Source organism: Pungitius pungitius, chromosome 19 (assembly GCF_949316345.1).
Source record: "Pungitius pungitius chromosome 19, fPunPun2.1, whole genome shotgun sequence".
NCBI classification, from domain to species: Eukaryota; Metazoa; Chordata; class Actinopteri; order Perciformes; family Gasterosteidae; genus Pungitius; species Pungitius pungitius.
This window is the reverse complement of record NC_084918.1, coordinates 9831060-9852957: the sequence shown is the minus strand read 5'-3', so window position 1 is coordinate 9852957 and position 21898 is coordinate 9831060. Positions and strand designations below refer to the sequence as shown.

The 21898-nt window shown below is 43.3% G+C and overlaps 3 protein-coding genes across 6 annotated transcripts; 2 read left to right on the top strand and 1 right to left on the bottom strand.

The window, feature by feature from the left end:
• Nucleotides 1–1404: 1404 nt before the first annotated feature.
• Nucleotides 1405–3061, top strand: tmem14ca (transmembrane protein 14Ca). 2 transcript variants are annotated; one of them, XM_037456397.2, is made up of 5 exons: nucleotides 1405–1547; nucleotides 1977–2070; nucleotides 2306–2407; nucleotides 2559–2646; nucleotides 2880–3061. In XM_037456397.2, the coding sequence occupies exons 2-5, from the start codon at nucleotides 1995–1997 to the stop codon at nucleotides 2935–2937; spliced, it is 324 nt and encodes a 107-aa protein (XP_037312294.1). In that variant the 5' UTR covers nucleotides 1405–1547; nucleotides 1977–1994; the 3' UTR covers nucleotides 2938–3061. The 2 variants fall into 2 exon arrangements, with proteins under 2 accessions (XP_037312294.1, XP_037312295.1); XM_037456398.2 differs by having other exon boundaries at nucleotides 1411–1550.
• A 33-nt stretch (nucleotides 3062–3094) lies between these two features.
• Nucleotides 3095–16129, bottom strand: mak (male germ cell-associated kinase). Of its 3 annotated transcripts, XM_037456393.2 has the most exons (17): nucleotides 16043–16129; nucleotides 14875–15084; nucleotides 13379–13586; nucleotides 12313–12367; nucleotides 12042–12163; nucleotides 11201–11283; nucleotides 10073–10205; nucleotides 9756–9927; nucleotides 9236–9403; nucleotides 8330–8575; nucleotides 7949–8157; nucleotides 7523–7662; nucleotides 6461–6604; nucleotides 5265–5351; nucleotides 4508–4627; nucleotides 4132–4227; nucleotides 3095–3899 (listed from the first exon to the last, which is right to left on the bottom strand). In XM_037456393.2, the coding sequence occupies exons 3-17, from the start codon at nucleotides 13480–13482 to the stop codon at nucleotides 3739–3741; spliced, it is 2040 nt and encodes a 679-aa protein (XP_037312290.1). In that variant the 5' UTR covers nucleotides 13483–13586; nucleotides 14875–15084; nucleotides 16043–16129; the 3' UTR covers nucleotides 3095–3738. The 3 variants fall into 3 exon arrangements, with proteins under 3 accessions (XP_037312290.1, XP_062415242.1, XP_037312291.1); XM_062559258.1 differs by lacking the exons at nucleotides 12042–12163; nucleotides 12313–12367; nucleotides 13379–13586; nucleotides 14875–15084; nucleotides 16043–16129 and adding an exon at nucleotides 11718–11798 and having other exon boundaries at nucleotides 3097–3899; XM_037456394.2 differs by lacking the exons at nucleotides 11201–11283; nucleotides 12313–12367; nucleotides 13379–13586; nucleotides 14875–15084; nucleotides 16043–16129 and having other exon boundaries at nucleotides 3097–3899; nucleotides 12042–12120.
• On the top strand, nucleotides 15843–21410 carry plcxd2 (phosphatidylinositol-specific phospholipase C, X domain containing 2). The gene is made up of 8 exons (XM_037456395.2): nucleotides 15843–16216; nucleotides 16377–16513; nucleotides 16648–16767; nucleotides 17128–17181; nucleotides 17316–17471; nucleotides 18186–18296; nucleotides 18561–18691; nucleotides 19853–21410. Exons 1-8 carry the CDS (start codon nucleotides 16114–16116, stop codon nucleotides 20010–20012), a joined length of 972 nt encoding a protein of 323 aa, XP_037312292.1. The 5' UTR covers nucleotides 15843–16113; the 3' UTR covers nucleotides 20013–21410.
• The last annotated feature ends 488 nt before the right edge of the window (nucleotides 21411–21898 follow it).

Below are 21898 nucleotides of genomic sequence, written 5' to 3'. Positions count from 1 at the left end.
GAAAGAATCACTTCCAACTTTTCTACTTGATGTTCTCTCCTCTTTGCCTCGTTTCATTAAAGCACAAAAACCATGAGCTGTGATGGGTGCGGTTATTACAAAGCGGCCATGTTGTTATTGTTGATGCTGTTTTTGTAGTGGAAGCTGCACGTGTCAGCCTGCTGAGGACGGATCATGTCCCGGTACAGGAGTCCCGGTGTCAGGCGCTTTAGTGTCTATTGAGTGGGAAGGTTTTAGGGCCCATTGCATGGAAACGCTGCATCCCCACTGTGATGAATTGTATTATAGCGCCATCTTGCTTCCGTAGATGAATTTAAAATGATATTGCATTGTAATTGAAACCAAATGAGAATGTGCGCGCAGTGAGCATTCCTACATAGGTGATATACCAAAGCGATGTCGGTGGAACAAAAAGCAGGTGTCAAAAAAACATATGACAGGGCTCAGAATTTAACCAAATGTCCGGTTTATCAGTTAGCTTTGATTTAAATTTAGATTTAAATGTATGCTATTCATTGGGTTCATTGGTCAAACCAGCTTTCGTTCACCTGAAAGCACTTTTCTTTCTTAATGGACCCTAATTCCACTTCTAAGACCTGTTCGTTTTCACAGTAATTACCCATAAGGCTCAAATACTGAACATACATATTCTGATGCTATTGTGTGTGTTTTATCATTTTTCAGACATTTTGCTCTACATATAAAGCAAAACAACTCAGGTCTTGTCAAAGCTTGGAGATGCGGGATATGGCTGAAATATAACTTCATCTAATCCTGTAGTGCCATCTTGTGGCGGTAATAATAAAACAAGGTCCACCCTTGAATTGTAGACCTGTAGTTTATTTTCACTCTTATGTCATAAGATAGCTACCTGTTTTTTTCCATTAGTAGAGCATAAGCATAAACAAAAACATGATGGCATATCAGACAACAGAGGTGTTTATGAGATCCTTACAGCAAATTACTTGCAAACAATAGTCTGTCTGAACAATGCACATCAATGTGGAAACAGATGGGGAGGCTTTGCTCGATGACTCAAATCCCGTCTCATCAGGTGGCAGTGTCAACTCATATTTTAATAAAAAATCCGGATGATAATGTCAAACGTGTTAATAGTTACACACAAAGTATAAGAGAGACAAACATGACAGGACCTGCTGTATGGAGACACGTGAAAGTCATGGTTAAAACGTAACCAAAGGCTATATCCCATCAACTTCAGTGGTTTGGTGAATATCGTTGCAAAGTTTAAATAAAAATATATATCAATTTGCATTGCTTTAAAATTCTCCCTTTTCTGAACTCAACATTTAGTATTCTACCTCTCCAATTGGACTCTAATTGTTGTTGTTAATGTGAAAACCGGAGTCAAGTTCGATGTTTGGCAAGCATAAATGTCCACTAAAGACGATTCTGATTTGCCTCCGAAGCAAGTGGCCTACATGTCCCATCAGGCACCGCGGTGCGTGTTGTGTGCACCAATCATTCGTGCTCGACAGTGAACAGGCTGCCGTCGGTGGTGACAGAGGACAAACTGAAAGAGCAAGGTTGTATGTGGCTTTATTTGCGTTTCACGTTTTCTTTTGTGATAGTATCAGACGTTTTTTAAGCTCACATTGTTCCACATTAAAATAAATGGCGCAGGCAATATATTGTGTGAGCTTGCATGCGATCGATACACGTGCGCATGATAAAACTGTTAAGCAGCTAACGTAGCTGAACCTCACAAGTCCTCAAACGGATAGACAGCCTTGACTTAGACGTCAGGCTTCAATGTAACGATTTCTGGTTCAAAGCAGACCATCGCAGCTGTGTAACAGCGGGGAAAACCTCCTCCACTTAGACCGTGTTTCTGGTGTTCTGTTTTGCGGTAGTGGCCTTAACTTCGTTGCGTAGCAGGAAATCGTCTGAATTAAATAGTGACCGTGAACACTACTAACGTCACGTGTGTTCTCCCCCCTCACTGGCTTGTTAAGACTTTGCAAGTGTCCAACATGTCTACTGATTACGTAGGATATGGATATGCAGCCCTCATCGCTTCCGGGGGAGCCATTGGTTATTTTAAAGCACGTATGTAGAGCACTTTTTTATTTTTCAAATGACAACGATTCTCTGACTTTCTTGACATATCATTGAATCCCTCAAGTTCACAATTAAACTGATCTTTAATTTCTAGTAAGTATAGAATTGGGATTACCACATTCTTCCATAATAAGTGTCTTTTTTGTAGCTACGTTGATGGAATTATGCACGTAAAACCAAAATAGATGACTCTCATGAAACACCTGTGCGTTGCTTCTTTAAGGCAGCACCCCCTCCCTGGCGGCGGGTCTTCTCTTCGGTGGCCTTGCAGGTTTTGGTGCCTACCAGATCTCCAATGACCCCAAAAACATTTGGGTGTCCCTCGGTTGGTATACAGATTGTACTGCATAGTGTGAATGTGCTGTGTGGAGGTGAACTATGTGATGAGCGGATACATTAACAATGATCACTGTGGTCATAATGCGTTCTGTTTTTCTACCTTACACTGACATTATCCACCACACGGTGTCTTCCAGCCACATCTGGAGCTCTGACCGCCGTCATGGGAAAGAGGTTCTATGGATCAAGGAAGTTAATGCCAGCCGGCTTGATAGCGGGGGCAAGGTATCCATTTTCATGCCACTACTGACTATCCTTGTTACACACACTCAAACATATTCAAGTGAAGTGGGTTTCTGGTCAGGATGACCACGTGACTGTTACGTCTATGGAAGCAAATGTACTTGATAAATGTTTATGTGATTGGATCACTAAATTACTCTGACGTCTTCACCTCGCTGAGCTGAAGAAAAAACAAGATGAGAAATGTGACATTTTCTTTTTGTTTCTGGTTCCAGTCTTTTGATGGTGGGAAAGCTCGCTTTGACATTGCTCCAGAAACCGCATGAGTCGTGATGAAGTTGAGACTCTGATGTGTACCTCATCTTCTGATTCGGGAGGTTCCTGTCAGCATTTGTCATTTACTGTTGATGTCATTTTGTAAAGGATCAAATATAGTACCTTGTCTATATAATAGGAATTGTCGTCTTGTCCTTTTTGAGTAAATGCATAATGAAGTTTACATGTATTTATTCATATAAAAGGTTTACAAAATGTTCAATCAATCAATTGCATAACACAAAGAGGTGTGCTTTGGTACACAATAAGTCAAAGTAATCATTTTTGTTACCATTACACTGGAGATTTTGTTATGACAAAAGCAGAGGAAGCATTGCAGGAGCTGTTAAATTACTGATTTAATGCTTTTATCATCAGTAGTAAAAATATACAATACTTGACAATGAGTATAAAAATTAAGATATGCTACAGTTAGATCTTACTCACAACACCCTAACACAAACATCAGAATTGGCTCACGCTGGCTCCTTCAGGAATGCAGTGGGACTGTGAAGCAGACCGGCTCGTCTTGGTTCAGCTTAATGGCAAACGTCATCGTCTAAACACGGAGGCTCCGCGTGCCCTCACAAACGCATCATTGGGAGCGAAGCGATGCCATTGTGTTGAGGAAAATGTCTCCCCAAAGAAATGCGTGACTCCTTTTTGTCCCCTACCAGACACCTCCATATTGGAGGCTGAACACACTGCAGTTAATGCAAGTTGGTGTGTGTGTGTTTGGGTATGACTTCCTGCTAAAGATGTGTATCACTAGGCAACTGTCCAAACCAGCGGTAGAGGCTGCACGACCTCTTTTCTGAACTACCGATTTGCACCATATTTGGATGTCCAGTCCACCCTGCCGTGGACCGGCTGCACGGGGGGGGCTCTGGTCAGGAGATTCCCGGAGGTTTTGCCAAGAGCCGAGTAGCTGCTGCCCTTCATCTGAGTTCTGTCTGCCCTCCTTTTCCAGCCCTCGTAATCTGGAAGAACAAGCCAGTCAGTCCTTTTGTCCATCTTGAATATATCCAGTGACAATGCCGTTTCTATGTCGCATATCTGTCTTTATACACGCTAGCATATAATAACATCAAAAGTAGAAAAAAACTGGTACTGTAGCAGCAACGGACAGCGATAAAAAATACAGAAGTAAGGCTCTGCTGTACATCAACACAATCCTTCCAGAATCAAAAGCAACCATTATCATTTCAATACCTTCGTTAGTTTCGCTCATAGGTGAGTTGGATACAGGCTTGGACTTTGTGGATTTCAATTTTTCTTTTTTATTATCAGGAGAGGAAGACAAGTTGACTGAAAGAGTGGAAAAAAAGAGCAGAAAAACCGACCCAGTGAGCAAGAGTTTGGAGGAAAAAAGTGCAAGTAAGAAAGTAAATAGAGCCAAAGAGAAGGAACCGGCCGAGTACTGGACAGCTACGCATGAGGGGTGTTATTTCTACCAAATGCATAAACTGTTTCAACATTTGATGAGTCTAAAGCTTTGAGCTAGATAAGTGGGGATGGGAGGTAATCTGACCCCAAAATACCAAGAATCTGTTTTTTCTTTTTAGCTTCACAAAGAATGAAAGCTTACTTGTGTGCTGGCTATCCAAAGGGGCGAGCTGGATTCTCTGCCCCACTGAGCCCACCTCCTTCTTCTGGAATGAAGGTATATAACCGCCAGAGAGGTTGTATTTGGTGCTTATGAAGTTCCCTAGAAGAGGAGGGAAATGCAGTTAATTTGCTCTGTAGTTCAATGTTACAGCCTGCCAACCAGCAGGCCGCTGAGGGTCAAATAAGCTAAAATAACGTGTGCCATTCAAAAACATTTCCAAACACGCCTAATAGATGTCCTCGCACTTGGCCTTACTGATGCAAAGGGTTGGTGTGAACATGTGTGAAGTGGCTACTTCATATGCAACAGCTACTGAGGAGCCAAACAAGTGAGCGGGGGCCAAGCGATTGATGTCATTCAGCTTCCCAGGCGACTCCATCGATCTGCTGCACCGGCAGCTACAGATGGTTATCAGTATAATTAGTGGAAAGCCCCATTGTTACCTTATGAAGATGTTGTGGTTGTAGTGCAATTTAACATCTATTTAGCAACTGGAGTTCTGAGCTCTTTGGTTAAACTGTGTATTTGTACCAGTGTCCCCCCGCGGAGCCTTTTAGCTGCCGGCTTTCTTTCGCATGTTAAGTCACTGGAGCTGGTTGTATCTAACGGCAACTACAATGTTCTCACACAAAAGAGCTTCTGCATAGCGACTTTAGAGTTAAGTCAAGTCACAACATAGCTCCCAGCTGTGAATATACAACAAAGCAGTTCCCGTGAAGTCGTCTCGATGAAATACCTTTGGAGAGATCGATTTTCTCTAGTATTCTTTCTTTAACAACCGTTTTCTCTGGTGGGCTATCGACACATTTAGAAGCATTCTCTTCTTTTACACCAATTGGTGGAGTCGGAGCAGATGGGCATGCAATCAGAAAGAGATAAGAAGAAAAAAAATAATGAGCAATATCAGCTGAACGAGACAAAACTAAAAGAAAATAAAAAAGAGTTTTCTTAATTTAAATGAAGAAAAGTACAGTCGTGAGGTTTATTCATAAGAGTATGAAAACAAACCTTGTGTGTGGGTGTGGGTGTGTGTGTGTGTGTGTGTGTAATTGCTGGGAGGTGGAACAAAGGAGCAGAGGTTTTGCAGTTGAAGGCCATTTAAAGAGCACTTGATCTTACACCGACAGTCTTAATCTCATGAATAAGCAATAGTGAGGCAGAGTCAGTGAAAGGAAGAGAAAGAAGGGGACACATAGTGTGTCGGTCTACATGACAAATGATTCATACAAGTCTCCCTACTCTAAAGCCGCAGACGCCACCCCCGATGGCTCCATAACTACTGATCAGGATGACATTAGCTGGATCATTAGCGTGAGGGCCACTTAGCTATTGTTGTCGTGTAAAACCTCTCACCACGTGGGAGTGTAATGCCGCTGTCATTTAGGTCACAGGTCAATACAACCAGGCGGCTCACGCGATGCAGGTGTCGCCGAATAAACAGAGCAAAACGGTTTATTGACGTGCGATAATGGATAAAGTATCTGTCCTCTGGGTTACGTTTGGAAATGAAATGGCTATGTTGGACGTCCGTCTCGATTTGATAAGCAGCGAGATCAGTACACTTAGCATAATGTGACTGTGTGGCGCAGAGTAGACAGTCGCCAGGTTTCCACCACATGGCCAGAGGTAAGTCGCGGTGCATCTTGTCTCTAAATGTGTACGGCCAATGTTTATTTTTGTAGACAAACAAAAGGTTGGCTCATTTATAGACTCTCTGAAAACATATTTTCCACAGCGGGTGAAACGTGTTATTTCAAAATCTATTCAAGAGGCTAATATAGACATAGGAAAACAAAATATTCACCGATGATTGAAACTGGCAACTGTCTATGAATCAGGGGAAAGTCAGGTGTTTAAATGGCTTCTCAGACGTTGGATTGACCTCCGGGAAGCCGAGGAGCACACTCCTAACACCTCTACATTAGTCCTTACCTGCGTGGTCTCTAGTGACCGATAATCCTCCTCCAATAGGAGCCAGCGGTTTATTTACGCTGTTGGAGGAGTTCTCCCACAAGTCCCGCAGCGTCAAACCACTCAGCTTCTTATCAGCAGAAGTCTGATTCTTGCCGATCAAACCTTAAAGCGATGGGAATTTTGCAATTAAAAACCAATGGTACAAACATTAAAAAAGGCATTTAGAAATTGTATGAAACCGGCTGTTCAGGTGACTCCAAGTGAATCCAACAGGTATTGGAGGACATCTCTGGTTTAACATCTGTGTTAGTGGACTTGATGATTTGAGTATCTGAGGCTCTCTTAAGCCTGCACCTCTGGATTTTTGTTGTTCATGGACCCTGTGTGAGCTTTTCATTTGCAGTTATTATTTATTCTTAAATATTATTGTTTAATTCTTTAGGTTTGATGTAATGAAATATTAAGATAGCTTTTTCCGTTTTTGTAGTCAATTTAGTTTAAGGATTTTTTGGTCTCAAGTATACCTAGTTTTAGTTAATTATTTGGTTAATTTGATGACTAATGAATTGGGTGGGCACCTGGAGGTTATTTATGGGCATAGCCAGGTATAGGACCAGCATGCACCTGGGTGACACGTTTTTAGCAGCATAGGAGGGCAGCCACAGCGAGTGGCTGCAGAGCAGGGTAGGAAATGCAGTCAAAGGAAAGACAGACAAATGATGTCAAGTTTATGTGTTTGTTGGCTTGTTTTGTAAGCAAAATGAATACAAAAGGAAAGGAAAGCCTGCTTGGACAATCCGCTCTCTTGCTACGTAAAAGAAACCAAATGGTGGTACATCAATTCTTCGTTGATCCCAGGGACAAATGGCCACTACGGACCCTTTTTGTAAAAAGGCAATAATATCCCCTTATACATATACTGTAGATAAAAGAAGGAATCAAGATATTTATAATAGCACATTTAAGATTTATGCAAAACTATAATAAGAACGTTTCGACTGCTCTTATAACATGGCGTTGTGCGAACTTCTTTCCGTAGATAAATATTACCCCACTGACCGTTATGTCATGTGATCCTACCTGGCAAGTATCGTGACTGGCTCAGATAGTGCTGCCGTGCAGCAGATCCTGGGACATTAGAGTCCATTTGGCCGATCCTAACGTTGTTGGGTAGCTTAGTGACTGTACTGAAGGAATACAGAGGCTTCTGCTCTTTGGGCCTGAAATTGGAAACCAGACATTTAAAGGGCAAACAGTACCTACTTATTTATTGAGATGTTGCAGATAATCAATGCCGATTGGGCAGGAATTATTAGCATGGGCAAACAGTGTTATTGTAACTGCAACTCTATAACTGTAACTCTATAACAATCCACAACTTAGAAAATCCTCTCACATAATGTATGATGCATGAGACAGCTATATTCAACACATGCTGCAGTGTAAAAGCTTGCATTTATTTTCAATTTTACAAATCCAGTCCCGTCGAGACATCCAAGCACCTACTGTGGGCGGTGCTCCTTCGGGCTCGCCTCCTCCTCCGCGTTTCCCAGGCTGGGTTTCTTCGAGTTGGAGGCGGCGGTTTCAGCTGGGTCGGATTCCTCCCAGCTGTCTGATGTCCTGACCACCGTCTGGCCCCAGCGACGACGGCCATTTTTCAGCACCCCCAGCCCAGCAGCACCGACACTTTTATCGCCGTCCAGCGGCGCAGCTTTCTGCGGATGAGGACGACACGAATGGCTTATGGGTCTCAGTCTTTGGGAGAGAAGTCTAATTCGCAAAGTCAGGGGTCTGTAGGATTCCTTTATGATTATAATATGGAAACTATCTACGGGACAGTGTTTATTCATCCTCTAGAACATGAAATGCAATGAATAAAGCCCTCACCGCATGGCTGTGGCCCCCTGGTTTACTCTCAGTCTGGGGAAGGGGAATCTGCTGAAGAGGCTGATGCTGTTGGTTTCTGGGTGAGGATGTGGAGGCTTTGGACTCAGATGAAGACTGCTGAGGATCCGCATTGGAGTCCGACACCTGCTTCTGGGCCGGCGGCCTGGCCTGGAAATTCTTGACCTCCTGGCTCTGAGGGCGAGGCCCCAAGATCTGGCCTACCTGGAAGTAAGGGTAACGCAGGGTCTGCAAAGGGAGAGCAAGGCCAGACAGACTGTCATTCAAAATAATCTGCAACGGGATATTCTCCAAAACACAGTCAATGACTTTAACTTCTATACAGTAAAAACATGAATTAGGCCTTTGTGTTGAAACACAAGCATGATGGAAACATTGACTTGCTGTGTAGACTTATAGAAATAAACATAAGTAAGTTTAAAGTGCATTCAAATGGTTTCCTTAGATCTGGCTAAAACTGGATGGCCATCTCACAGCTGTGTGCTTTGTAGCAGGGAAAAGAAAAGCTTCATTACTCCCTCTGGGAAGGTGTTTTCTACTGAGGGACCACAGAGGGATCCAACGGGGGAGTGATAATTATCTGTACCTTCGTAATGACCATGTGTTGTACATGATGTCATTATGCAACGCAGAGCAGCCAGGCAGTGGTAGTGGAAAGGTTTAAACCCTACTTAAAATGACTGGGATTAGAATGCTAATGCAATCTCAGTATTGGGACGAGAGCTAATCTGCATGTAGGGGTGAACCCTGCGCTATTATTTAAATTAAACCTTTCTGATGGACAGGTAGGATTTATGGTAAAAAATGCATTTACATCGACCAGATGTGGCAAGCAAAGCCATGGCTTCTCACAATGTAACCAGACCTTTTAGGCTTGGTTTTGCCTACCTGTACAGCAGTGGGTCTTTTTTTGGGGTCCCACTGTAGCAGATCCCTCATCAGGACAATAGCCTCATTGCTGGCATTAGGGATGAGTGTCTTCAGGTGGGTCGGCACGCATTGGGGAAAGCGAAATTTCATAGCGGAGGCTAATTGGTGGCCTTCTGACCAATCAGTCTAGGAGAAGAAACAATATTGTTTTTCATTATTATTGAATTATATTTTTATTATAGCTTACAAATAAAATATCTCACCTTCCAAGACCCTCATTAAGTATATCATGAAATATGCTTGGATAAAAACATAGTACTTTTCGCCTCTTGTGAGCTAATACACTCATACACAGTGCGTTACTGTATTGGCTGCCTGGCCTTGTAGCCGAGCGTTAATTGGCTTTGACTGCTAAGCAATCATGGCACATGGATTTTTGTATTGTAAACAACAGGATAGAAAAGACATCCCCCCATGATATCGTTTGGCTTACTTTTAACAAAGAATAAAGGGCGACTTACATTCAGCTTCTTCTCACCTTTTTGACTGTGCCTAGGACTTGGCAGATTTTAAATATCTCATCCACCTCACTGTTCCCCGGGAAAAGGGGTCTGAGTGTGTAGAGTTCTGCCATGATGCAGCCCACGGCCCACATGTCAATAGGAGAGCTGTAGGTAGAGGACCTGAGCAGCACCTCTGGGGCTCGGTACCTGGACAGAGAACACACTCTAATAAACTCACACTGCATATCTGCATGAACTGGCCATTATTGAGCAAGGTGGAAGCTCTCGAATGGTCTGCACACTGTTAATTATGCATAGGGTCTTCTCTGTGATGCCCGGACAATGCTCTCACCATCTGGTAGATACGTAGTCTGTGTAAGGCGGTTTAGAGCGGATCTCTCGGGCCAGTCCGAAATCTGCTATTTTGACCAGTTCTGGACCCATGCACAGCAGATTCTCTGGCTTCATGTCTCGGTGAAAGAAACCTGTGGAGAGGTTACCATTGAGTTGAGCCCACTGTGTACAGAGCCAACTCAATGTATGTACAATGTACAATGGTCCAAAATGAATAAAATAGAATAATGTGCAACTATTCTACATTATTAATTCACATTAATTGCAAAAAAAATCAGAAAGCACAAGAAAAAGGAAAAGTGGGGAGCTGCTGAATGGGTATATATTGGCCTTCGACAGCGGTGGCCTGGGTTCAAAGTATCTGAGTACAGATGAACAGGGAATATCTCTAAATAGAAACTTGGTCACTGCACTTAGCAGTCACATTATTAACAGTCACAGTGATGGCCATGCTGCGGCATAGCAGCACCTTTCCCTCATCTGCGCGAGCGCATGTGCGGACACCGTCCACCGACTCTGCCCATCATACACACCTGTCGGCAAACAGGTAATTAGACCTGACAGTCCGCGCACCTGCTGCAGCCCCGCAGTGTGTCTGCCCTGACTTGTCAACCGCTCTGGCCGGGTTGTTATCTCAACCACTGCGTCAGCGGTGCTCTGGACACGCACAGTAAGTTAAGTTCCGTGTGTTCCTGTCGCCTGTACTTTGGTGGGGTCAAAGGGCGTAACCATTACATTCGGGGGGGGGGGGGGGTCCAAAATGAATACCCTTGCCCATAATTTTTTTTTGTCAATTGCATTCCCTACAATTCTATATTTATATATGGAATTTCGCAGATTTAGAACATGGTTTCGAGGACTACATTGACCAATTGAATTCACATCTAAAAGGAATAAAAGTAGAACATATATTTTATATTTTCTGCTGTATATTGGGGAGGGACAGCTATTGGTATTCTCTCACAATTGGAGGACACACGACCCCCCCAAAGAATGCGTGGTTATGCCCTTGGTGGGGTCACACTAATTGACAAGATTTCTTGAAAAATATACACCCAAACTAAGTACTGAACTGTGGTGTTTGGATGTTTGAACTGGAAAAGAATGATAGGGTAAAACCTCTTACCATGCTTATGTACAAAAGCCAACCCAGAAACCACTTGAAACATGATGTTCCTAATTTCATTCTCTGAGAGCTTCTTATTCTCTCTAAGCAGCAGACCGGGGGGGTGTGGAGTAAAAGAGAAAATGAAGAAAAGCAGTTAGAAAGAAGAGAAATCCTGAATAAGCACTTGTGCTCTGGATGTGTGGAAGCATGCACTGTAAGACAAAGACGGGCTTGCTGTGAATGGGTTTGTTTGCATTTACACACAACTTCTGAATACATGTTTTTTGTGATATTCTTAAAGCTTGCACACATCCATTATGTTAAAGAAATGCCGGCCAATGAGTTGGAGAATGAGGCTTTGATGAAGAGCTCCCAAACTACAAGATTCTGATAAATCAATCACCAGTTTGACAATTCACTTCTTTGGATCAAAAATATTGCATATTTTATACTCTAAGTTTCATCAGTGAATCTTGCAGTGTGCTGTTGCTCTCATGCAATGGCAAAAGGCGTGAAGGGAACACAGTACACCTACCATGTTTGTGAATAAATGACAGGCCTTGTAAAATCTGAAAGCCTATGTTTCTTATCACTGATTCAGGAAACAACCTTTTTCTGTAAACATAAAATTGACAAAATTCTTGTGAGGCTGCTAATGGATGCACCAATACATAAACATTCTTTGTACACACACAGTGACCGGTAACACAATGCTGAAAAACAACGCAGGTGACAAACCCAGGTGGGTAAGGGCAGTGTGCAACCTCAGGTGCTGGTAATTTATATCAAACTATACCACTGTGTTATTAACCTTTTAAAGACATTAGCCTGGCAAAGTGTGGTATTTCTCTTCTCTTACCTGTCCTTCATAAGCTGGTACAGGTTCTCCTTCATATACTCAAAGACAAAGTAGAGGTGATCGTTCTCTCTGATGACCTCCTTCAGTTTTACCACATTCGCATGGTTCAGCTTCTTCAGCGACTGGTGTGAGTACATTTGATTAAAAAACATGTAAATTATTTTTTGGTCAAAGATAAACAGTCATTTCCGGTCCTTTCATTTCAGTTTTAAAGTATGGGTTGGGAAATGTGAAGATACAAAAGCACTGTGTAAAGTATCTCCACCCTTACCTTGACCTCTCTTAGGTTCATACATTCTTCCCATGAATAAAACTTCCTCTTCATTCTGTGAGAGATAGTCAAAACCAGAATTAGGTTGGAAACAACTTTTAGATTTTTAGTACAGATCAGATGTACATCACCTAAAGAATAGAAGGCATCCCATGTGCTGGTCATTTCAATTACACTCAAAAAAGTCCCATCTTTGCAAAGTTACTTTCACATAAATACTTGTTTCATTTGACGTGTCTCTAATTTCAGAAGCAGTAAAGCAAGTGATTCTGCTACTGTATACACTTTACTGTTGTTTTTCTTATCTGTTTGAATTGAGTGTGGAATACATCTTTTGAATGGCCGTACTGCAGCTGTTGTAGGGGACACCTGAACAAGCACTAATCTCCTCTGATCAACCTTACCGCTCCGTCTAACTGGAGTTATTTAAGAGTTACAGACGGTGCAGGTATCTTTTCCCCCCCCCCCTCTTCTCTGGGCGCCTGCCAGTTTGCGTTACTCCTTTTCACAATGTGAGCAACCCGACACACTCCATACTTTCGCTCCCTTTTTACAGTCACCACATGTATTGTCTTGCACGGTAACCAAATGATCAACAGGTGGACGCATTGCCTCGGTTTCTCATCTATTATTGAAAACCTGCTGCAATGCTGCAGAAACAAAAGGTGTGTAAGCCGGTTTGTTTGGCCTGCTGATAGGAGCAAACCAGCAGCTTTGAATTTTATTTTCACTATCCTTTTTATGCAGAGTATGACAATTCTATTCTTTGAATATTTAGTCCCACTAGATCTAGAATATGGAGTACATCTGCTTTCTAGAACTGTGAAGGTAGGTCAACATAAGAGATCAATTATTATTAAATAAAACGTTTGTAGGCCAGAGCTGAAATGCTGGATTTGATAATCTCTGTTTATACACATGGAATAAGAAATACTGGAAAAGCTGCCTTTTATAATACAGCGAGAAACTACACAACTATGTCAAAAGAACCAAACCCAACCATCATTCCCTTTATATCAATATATTGCTCTGCTTAAACAGTGAGAAATGGTTCAACCATCCTCACCTCTTGATAGCCACCAGTTCTCCGGACTCGTTGCTTCTCCCCATCAGCACGCTGCCGTAGGTGCCGTCACCCAGCTGCTTCAGAGTGGTGTAGCGATTCATCATCACATGTCCTGAAGATCCAGACTCATCCTGCCGTAACTGATCCGCTGGTTAGAGAGGCGGGATCCGGACGATCAGCCAAGAGACGACACCGTGCCGTTGGGATCCTTTTGGCGACAGCAAAGAAAAGAAAACCTCAGAAGCAGGTGAACACCACTACAAATAAAAAATCAAACTGCACTGTTTTTTTGAGGGAGAAATCAACGACGATTTCTTGGTTTTCCCTTAGAAAGGAGGATTAGGTGTGTGTCTGACTAGTCGGAGGCTCCGAGAATGACCACCCAAGGGAGATGACAAAGCCGGCCCTAGGCAGCTTAGGCCGACGGGGATGTAAATAGAATGTTACGTCACTATCATGCTTACCGGCATCCACTACTTTCCCCAAGCACCTTTGCATCCGTTGATTGGCGCCACGGAGATCACACATAAAAATGACTCAGGAATACTCAAACAGCTTTTTTTTCTTTCTTTTTTTTCATTTTTCAATGCATGGATGGTCACTGTTCTTTGTTAGGTAGCAACACTTGACTGAAAAAAACCCTATGCATACACATAATATGGGTAATGACAGGATACTTGGGTATTTTGGGGCTAAAGAATTGTCTGTGGATATTTGGTTGTACATCCTGAAATGCCTACACACATTCTAGGGAATAAATGCATTTGGATGTAAGCAGAATTGAAGTTACAGATAGGCCAAGGGCAGCTGAATCAAATGTTTATTTCATTAAATTCAATCCAAAGAGACTGTCCAAATGAATGAATCATGAGTACAATTTAAAAATGTGTAAATCTTTTAAAGAATTTCCCCAATGGTTTCTGCATGGCGTAGTCGATCTATCCTTTTACTTTCGCAGAGTAGAACAAAACTCTTGCTTGATATTCCAGTCGGACTGCAACAATAAGCATGAGGCGAGCCGGGATGCCAGCCAGAGGACTGCTGGCTTGTCCTCGGCTTTCACAAACGGCGGACAATCTGTCGAAGACAGACTTAAAGGGAATTAAGATGTGGCCTCTCTGAGCCAGAGGACACTGGGAGGCTATTCAAGGTCAGCTATATTGAAAACAAATCAGTACACACAGCTGACAGTGCAAACAGAGTTGTAAGAAGGGCAAGGCTTGCTTAGTAAAATGAATGTGTGCTTTTTTTGTTTCGAATTATAGTAATACAAAGTATTATAATTAGCTCTGCCTTCCTTCACACCTTCGTCAAAACACGGCGCGTAATACACAGCGAAGCCTCGGCGCATCAGGAGGACGTCACAGCTCACGAGAGGAGCATTTGTTGTTGACAAGTCAGCCTCTAAGTGGAAGTCCCTCCCTCACCCGGCTCACCCACGCCTGTTCTTCTGGTGGCAACCTCTCCTTTCTTTCTTTCTTTGTTTCTGAACTCACCATTTGGGTCGGTCCGTTGCTCGGCTGTTGTCTGTTTCTTGCTGATAGCACGGAGACTCCTCGCTCCAACGGCACGCAGTGTCCTCGCCTAGTTTAGCGCGTGCGATAAGGCTGCGTGCGACAGCTCCCCATGGAAACGCGCACACAAACGCGACGCTGGTTTAAGTTGCTAGGAGACGAGTGGCTTTGCGGGCGCAGTGCATTGTGGGACTGCGGAAGAGAAAAAAAAACATTTCCCACAATAAAATTGATCATTTTATTTGCTTTTAGTTGGATTGAAGAAATGCCATGTAGTCATTATGTCCTACACCTATTTACTGTCTTATCTTTGTAGAAACATATGTGAAAGGCAAAAAACGGAACTACAGAAGAGGAACGTTTTCTTCTTCTTTGATATCTCTGTTATCTTCTCTCAAAAATATAGCTGTTATAAATGGATACAGATATGTGCCAAACATGCCCAATTATTCCAGGGTAGTCACAGTATTGTTTGGGAAGAATCAAAAGTGTGTGAGCTCTTTACCCCACTACCACTTATATTGTGGTAATGCACATTCTGTGCCAACAGGGGGAGCAGTTGCGCTGTGGTTTGTCATATTGACCAATGGAGAGCGGCGAAAACACATTGCAGTAGTCTACAAATGGCAATTTATTTTAACTTTAGTTTGTACGTAGCCCCTTATGACCTTACAATTAGGCCGGACCAAGCCCACGTGTCACGTCAAAGCCGATCACTAAAAGTGATGGATCCATGGAATATAATGGAACACAACTGACCAAAGTGTAAACACATGTTTTGATCATCAAAATTTGATCATCAAGCATCAGCTGTATCAAAGCCCTGCGTGCCCGTGTTTTGCATTGGTCCAGGGGATGGTCTTCACGCACGGACACACACGCACACGCACGCACACACACACACACACACAGCATGAGGCAGGTGAGGCGGGAGAAGGGGATAACGAGGATAAAGAGGATTATCACTTTCTGTCTCGTCAACGGACGCTGGACCAGTCGCCGGTTGGAGAAGAGCGCACCGCGACGCCTGGGACCGGCCGGGGAACGGGTCGACCTCGCTCCAGTGCAAATCAGAGGACGTCTTGAAGCGGCCCTACGGGTTACCTCCATTAAACCGAAACATGGCAAAATGATCCACGCTACTTTTTACCTGTTGGGAGCGCATGGGGATCCGTCACCAGGATTTCCCCGGATAGCGGTTGTTGGCGCGCTGTTTCTGACATGAAGACCCGACCTGCGGGAATCGGCAATGTCAACGCCGACTGGATGGGTTCCCTCCCGTTTAAGCTCAGTGCCATGCCCCTCAAACACCTTGCGGTTCCAGGTGAGCCACGTCCCCGCGTAAAGAGGTGTGGCCTCGGCGCGTCTTTCACTAAGTCCATCCCTGTACACTTTGGGAAGAAATAACAAAGATAAAAGGGATGGGATTTGCTGCTTCTTGATTTTTTTCTTATCCCGCCGCCGTGATCAAATCTCTCTTTCAGGGTCTCATGATTCGTTTACCTACTGGGTGGATGTGCACGCTCCTGTGGGACCCGACCAGAAGTCGTATGTGAAGTACCTCGCCACCATGTTCAGCGTTTTGGCCAAGAAGGTCATGGTGAAGTGGTCCATGACCCAGGTACTGAGATCAGATTAGTAGCCAGCTAGCTTGCAGATGAAATATTAAATTATCTCTTTTGGCCTGGAAATAACAGATGAGTTGGCTTTTGCCCCTCGTTGTTATAATGTCATATATAATGCTTGTACTTCTAGAATTTGACTTTTAAAGAGCAGCTAGAGGCAGGAATTCGCTACTTTGATCTTCGGGTGTCGTCCAAACCAGGCGAGCCTGGTAATGAGATCTACTTCATCCACGGCCTGTTTGGCCACAAGGTGAGCCGTGGAGTACCGACATTTAAATGCTTCATCACTACGCTACAAAGCTTCTATGCGCTTTTTCTTGATTTGATTTAATCGGTCACAGTCCAGTGTTGTCCGTCAGTGTTTATCATGCGTTCTTGTCCAACAGCCTGAGCAGAGAATGTGTTCTGCTGGTGTAGTGTTCTGATGTTGTAAGTAGTGGGATGGAGATGACCTTGAACAAGGATCAATGGATGTGACTTTAGTTCTGACATCCCTCTTCAGACACGGGTGATTCTGACATGTGCCGGTGGTCCATGTGACACATGGACAACTTTTTTAGGTTTGATGCAGTAAATGACCTTTGATCTTCCACTCGGTTCTCCCCCACAGGTGTGCGATGGCTTGTTGGAAATCAATTCCTTCTTAAACCGACACAGGAAAGAGGTGAAAATCTCCTTTAGTCATGTTCTTCATTAAAATGCATTTTGAAAGAAGCACAGATACATACGCATCCATAGGCCTGGCTATAGAAGGAAGGAGTTTGCACACATGTGATTTGGATGTTTGATTGATTTTAGGTGGTGTTTCTTGACTTTAACCACTACTATGCAATGGAAGCACAGCATCACGTGTACCTAATTAACATGCTCAAGGAAGTGTTTGGCAGCAAGCTCTGTAACAACTGTGAAGTGGAGAGCGTTACTCTGGACTACCTCTGGCAAAAGAAGTACCAGGTGAGCTCACAATTTAGCCGTAAAAGCGGGCTCATAATGTGCCTCTGAACATTTAAAACCAAACCTTTTTCACTTCAAACCAGTTTAATTTGCGTGTGTATCAACTCTGGTGAAGTCAGACCATTTAAAGCTCATCTAACATGTACAAACCAAAGCCACTTAACCCTTGTGGACAGGTAATCCTTGCAACTGTCCCGGACTGGAATTAGTGGTGACATTATCCTGTTAACACTTATACCATAATTTCCTTCTTCCATTATATTCCATTCCATTCCTCTTCAAAAGGGAATTGGGAGGGCTTTCCGTACATTTTTTCCCTTTATTTCCTCATCTTGCACTCTTCATTTTACGGCCTCCAATCGCTCTATTTTTTATTTTTCATACACAAATACTTGCATATGTGGACACTAGAAGCCCCACGTAGACATTCATCTGTGTCTGTGTGTGTATATGCTTCTCTTTTTGCTGTGATTCATTCTACGGTTTTCTGTGCATGTCCGTGCCTCATTCCGATGCTATCAGTTTAACTCCCGCTCCGGTGACCCTAATTTGTGATTGGCTTAGTTGGCACGCGAGAGGCCACCAGAGGAGGACCGATTTGCCGATTACCAGCTCCAAAAGGGCAGCAAGTTGTCTTGTTAAACGTGCTATTGGAAAAGACACGCAATCGGATGTACAGTCTCTTTAATTGTGCCCATTCACTTTTATCCTCAGGTGATTGTGTTCTACCATCATCCATCAGCTCAGGCCATTCCTGCCATGTGGCCGGGAAACAAGATCCCTGCTCCCTGGGCAAACACCACCCAACCCAACAAGCTCACACAGGTCAGGAAACAACATTGGCAGAAAAAGAAAAATACTCACCAGCACGGAGGCTGCATGTTTACTTCTTCTTTCTCAATCAGCAGAAAATCAACACAGATACACGTATCTGCGGCTTGCTATCTCTGCACAATGTTGGATTCGAGCTAAAAGAATTTGCCGTTTAGGCATTCGTTACATAAGCTGTGTCCAGAGTCCATCAAGGGGTGTTTGGGATGACATTTGCTTTGTTTTGAACCGTTCTGTGTTTGACATTCTCCTGTCTAGTTCCTGGAAACTACCCTGAGGGAAAGGGCCAAGCAGGGCTCCTTCCACGTGTCTCAGGCCATCCTCACGCCCAAGGCTAACACCGTGGCCAAGGGCCTGGTCTGGGGGCTACGCAGCTGCCTCGTGGAAAAGTCAGTCACCTCCTTTAGTGTGTTTTTGTAAAGGTTTTTCATGTGTGAGGATGCACATAAGACATATTTGGGGGATTGGACACTAGCTTTACATATACCATGCTTTTAAGCGCGCGTCCAAGCACATTTAACAATGTGACCCTTTATGGGATAGGACATATTAGCATTATATCTATATAACTCCCTTCCACCTTTTAATTTCTATATGTCATTGTACAAATAAAATATAAAATCTGGTTGTGGCTGCAGATTTGTGGATCTGTGTGTTCACATTGTGCCGTGTTGCGACCATCTAGACAACAATATGTACATTTTTGAGCTATTATTACTCAGTGTGTATCTATTACACACCACACCCTCTGATAGAGAACGCAGTGTAGTAGTAAAACCATTGTGGATGTTTCCTCTACATATAACAGGTTCACTGCCTGCAGCATCTGTCAATCCCTGCATCTATAAGTTCGTCGTCTCTGTTACAAAAACTGTCATTTCGCTGGTTTATTTAACTAAGGGTTAGCTGTAATCCTTTTTATCCATTTCCAAACTATAGAGGCTTAAACAAATACACATTTCACCTCTCAGATAAGAGATCTTACTTCTTAAGCAAGGACCAAATTATCTGTAAAACCTTAGCGGTCATCAATCCTGTTGAGCCAAAGCTTTAAGTGGAAATGAAGGAGGAAATCCTGACTACATACCCACCATGCCCTTAAAAGTGAGAGAAAAAGCCACCGGTGCTGGTTTATAAAACTCCTGGACGCTCTCTGGCGAGACAGGAGGTGGTCTAACTTTGCACTTCCGAGGAAACGGGATTGTTTATCACAGTTGGTCAAACATTCAGACTTCCTGGTTTTGTTCTGGTGGCGGCTCAAACGCAGCGGAGAATGTGAGGCTGTTTGAGGTGAGTCATGGCATGTGTGTGTTTGTGCCTCTACGTCAAGGACTATAAGAGAAAGTATTTGAATGCAAAGCAATGATGACTGACAGATGGACACAAACATCACTCCCTATTTTTCCCCTTTCTACCATTTTCTCCCACATTAAGATACCTTATCAGCAGCTTTTCGTGGAATTTGGTGGACCGACAAATGAAACTTGGCTGTATTTTGATTGTACTTGCAAGGCCATTCTAATAGAAGCTCTCTTCTTTATTGGCTCTAGAAACTTACCAACCATCATGTCTTGGGTTGAGGCTCAGAGGCCGGGGGTGGAGGGAGTCAACATCATCACCTCGGACTTTGTGGAGCTCACAGACTTTGCCAACATTGTCATCAAACTCAACAACCTGCTGGTGTCCGAACAGGACCGCAAACCGAGATGACCAAGGTTTGCACAACAGGACAAATGCATGTGGACCCCACGGGTGTGGTGGAAGTTGGACGATAGATACCTCCATTATTGTTGGATATATAGATGTTCTATAAAGCTAGAATTTCTAGGAAATTATTTTCAATAATACGTTGTTATATTTCTTTGATATGTTGTTTTTTTATTTTTTTATCATCAGCCAGCAAATATGTGTTCCTTCAGCCAGCAAGGTATCAATTCCTCGCTCAAGATTGTTCCAAGTTTCAGGATACTTTGCACTACTAGTACAGTTACATTACAGTTTGGGCTGCAGATTACTTTCTCACACCCAACATCGTCAAATCGAAAAGTAGGAAATGAATCCTAACACAGCTTTAACTTCTTGATTCCTTTCTCTACATTTTCTCTCGGGGGAATACTGGACATACAGTATACTACATTGGTAACATTTACACCACAAGTCCATGCAGGAAGCAAACTTAGCTTAACTTATTTATATAATGTATACACAGCTCAAAAGGCTTGTAGTATTTTTCCGCAGAAAAGGTATGTAGGGGAATTTCAAAAGAAAAGGACTAGGGTAAATATATTGTACTGTAAAGTATACTGTGCTGTAAATACTGTAGTCTTAGTAAGGCTCAATAAGATATACCTTGTATATTGCATGTAGAAATAGCAAGGGGAAAAAATGGCCAATGTCGTGTAGTCTAAATTGACTTATTGACTTGTTGATTGTGCTGTTTGTGTGCGTGTGTGTGTGCTCTGTGGGCTCTGTGATTATGCGTGACCAGGCTAGCACTGCAGTGACAGTCGCCCTACATTCCTGTGGTCAGAGTAGAGAAGGAGACGAGGAGAGACGGACTGCAGAAGTCATTTACAAAGCCAAGGCAGTTAGACGCCAGAGAGGAAAGTAAGAGAAAGTTCAAACTGAAAAAAATGGAGGATGCGGACAGAGGTATCGCGACAGCCCCCCTGCCCCCCCCCCTTCAGTAGCAGCAGCATCATCTAAAAGGGAAGTCAAATATTTTCTTTTCATATCAAGTCCTGCCTGTCTTTTTTCCACTCCCTCACTTGTGTGAAATATCCTGTTCTGTCCACGCCACATTGTTGACATGCTTAGTGGTCACCAAGTCTCTCTCTCTCTCTCTCTCTCTCTCTCTCTCTCTCTCTCACTCACACACACACACACACACACACACACACAAGCACTTTAATTGTGGTGTAATTACACATACCATGGCAGGCAAGTGGGAGAGCAGAGAGCAGAAGCTTTGACTGATGGAGAGCATTCCTTGGTTGTTTGAATTGGTCCTCTCTCTTTCTCTCTCCTTCTCTCACCCCTCTATATACCTGCTGGCTTCCCAGGACTCCAAGGAGAAATCCACAACTCGGCCATTGACTCCCAATAAAATCCGGAAGTATTCTTACTACATTTGTGCTTGTGCTTGTATGCTTGTCAACCAGTATATTGTGATTTTACCAGCAGCCTTTGCCCAAAAGTGGTGCTAACATCCACACACAGCTCTCCAAAAAAGTATTTTGGGATTGGTTGGCCATCACGGTCTCAGTCTGCAACTTACATATAAGTCTTATAACGTCATTTCTCCCCCTCTCTCCTTATTTCAACAAACCCTCCCCTGCCAGAGTGCCAAAGTTATAGCAAACAATTGCCACTTGGCTTCATCACAAGAAAATAACTTTAAATTAGTTTTTGTTTCGTCATCTAATGTCTAAAGTCCAAATGGGTTGGCTGCTTGGTGTGTTTGCGTTAAATAAAGTTCTTGGAAAGCTATTTATATCAGCATAACGATGGTACTCCGCAAATATATAAGTGAGCCGACCGACTTTGGGTCCATTTAACCACTGCTGTAACCCCGGTGACCCTGGCGGACCAGGTCA

Excerpts from the sequence above, each read along its gene's own strand:
- tmem14ca (XM_037456397.2), top strand. The coding sequence starts at position 1,995 with ATGTCTACTGATTACGTAGGATATGGATATGCAGCCCTCATCGCTTCC. Across the intron at positions 2,408-2,558 it reads AAACATTTGGGTGTCCCTCG|CCACATCTGGAGCTCTGACC; the intron begins GTTGGTATACAG and ends GGTGTCTTCCAG. Across the intron at positions 2,647-2,879 it reads GGCTTGATAGCGGGGGCAAG|TCTTTTGATGGTGGGAAAGC; the intron begins GTATCCATTTTC and ends TTCTGGTTCCAG.
- mak (XM_037456393.2), bottom strand. The coding sequence starts at position 13,482 with ATGATGAATCGCTACACCACTCTGAAGCAGCTGGGTGACGGCACCTAC. Across the intron at positions 12,164-12,312 it reads TGAACCTAAGAGAGGTCAAG|TCGCTGAAGAAGCTGAACCA; the intron begins GTAAGGGTGGAG and ends TACTCACACCAG. Across the intron at positions 6,605-7,522 it reads CCAGTCACGATACTTGCCAG|GTTTGATCGGCAAGAATCAG; the intron begins GTAGGATCACAT and ends CATCGCTTTAAG.
- plcxd2 (XM_037456395.2), top strand. The coding sequence starts at position 16,114 with ATGAAGACCCGACCTGCGGGAATCGGCAATGTCAACGCCGACTGGATG. Across the intron at positions 16,514-16,647 it reads TGAAGTGGTCCATGACCCAG|AATTTGACTTTTAAAGAGCA; the intron begins GTACTGAGATCA and ends TTGTACTTCTAG. Across the intron at positions 16,768-17,127 it reads ACGGCCTGTTTGGCCACAAG|GTGTGCGATGGCTTGTTGGA; the intron begins GTGAGCCGTGGA and ends TCTCCCCCACAG.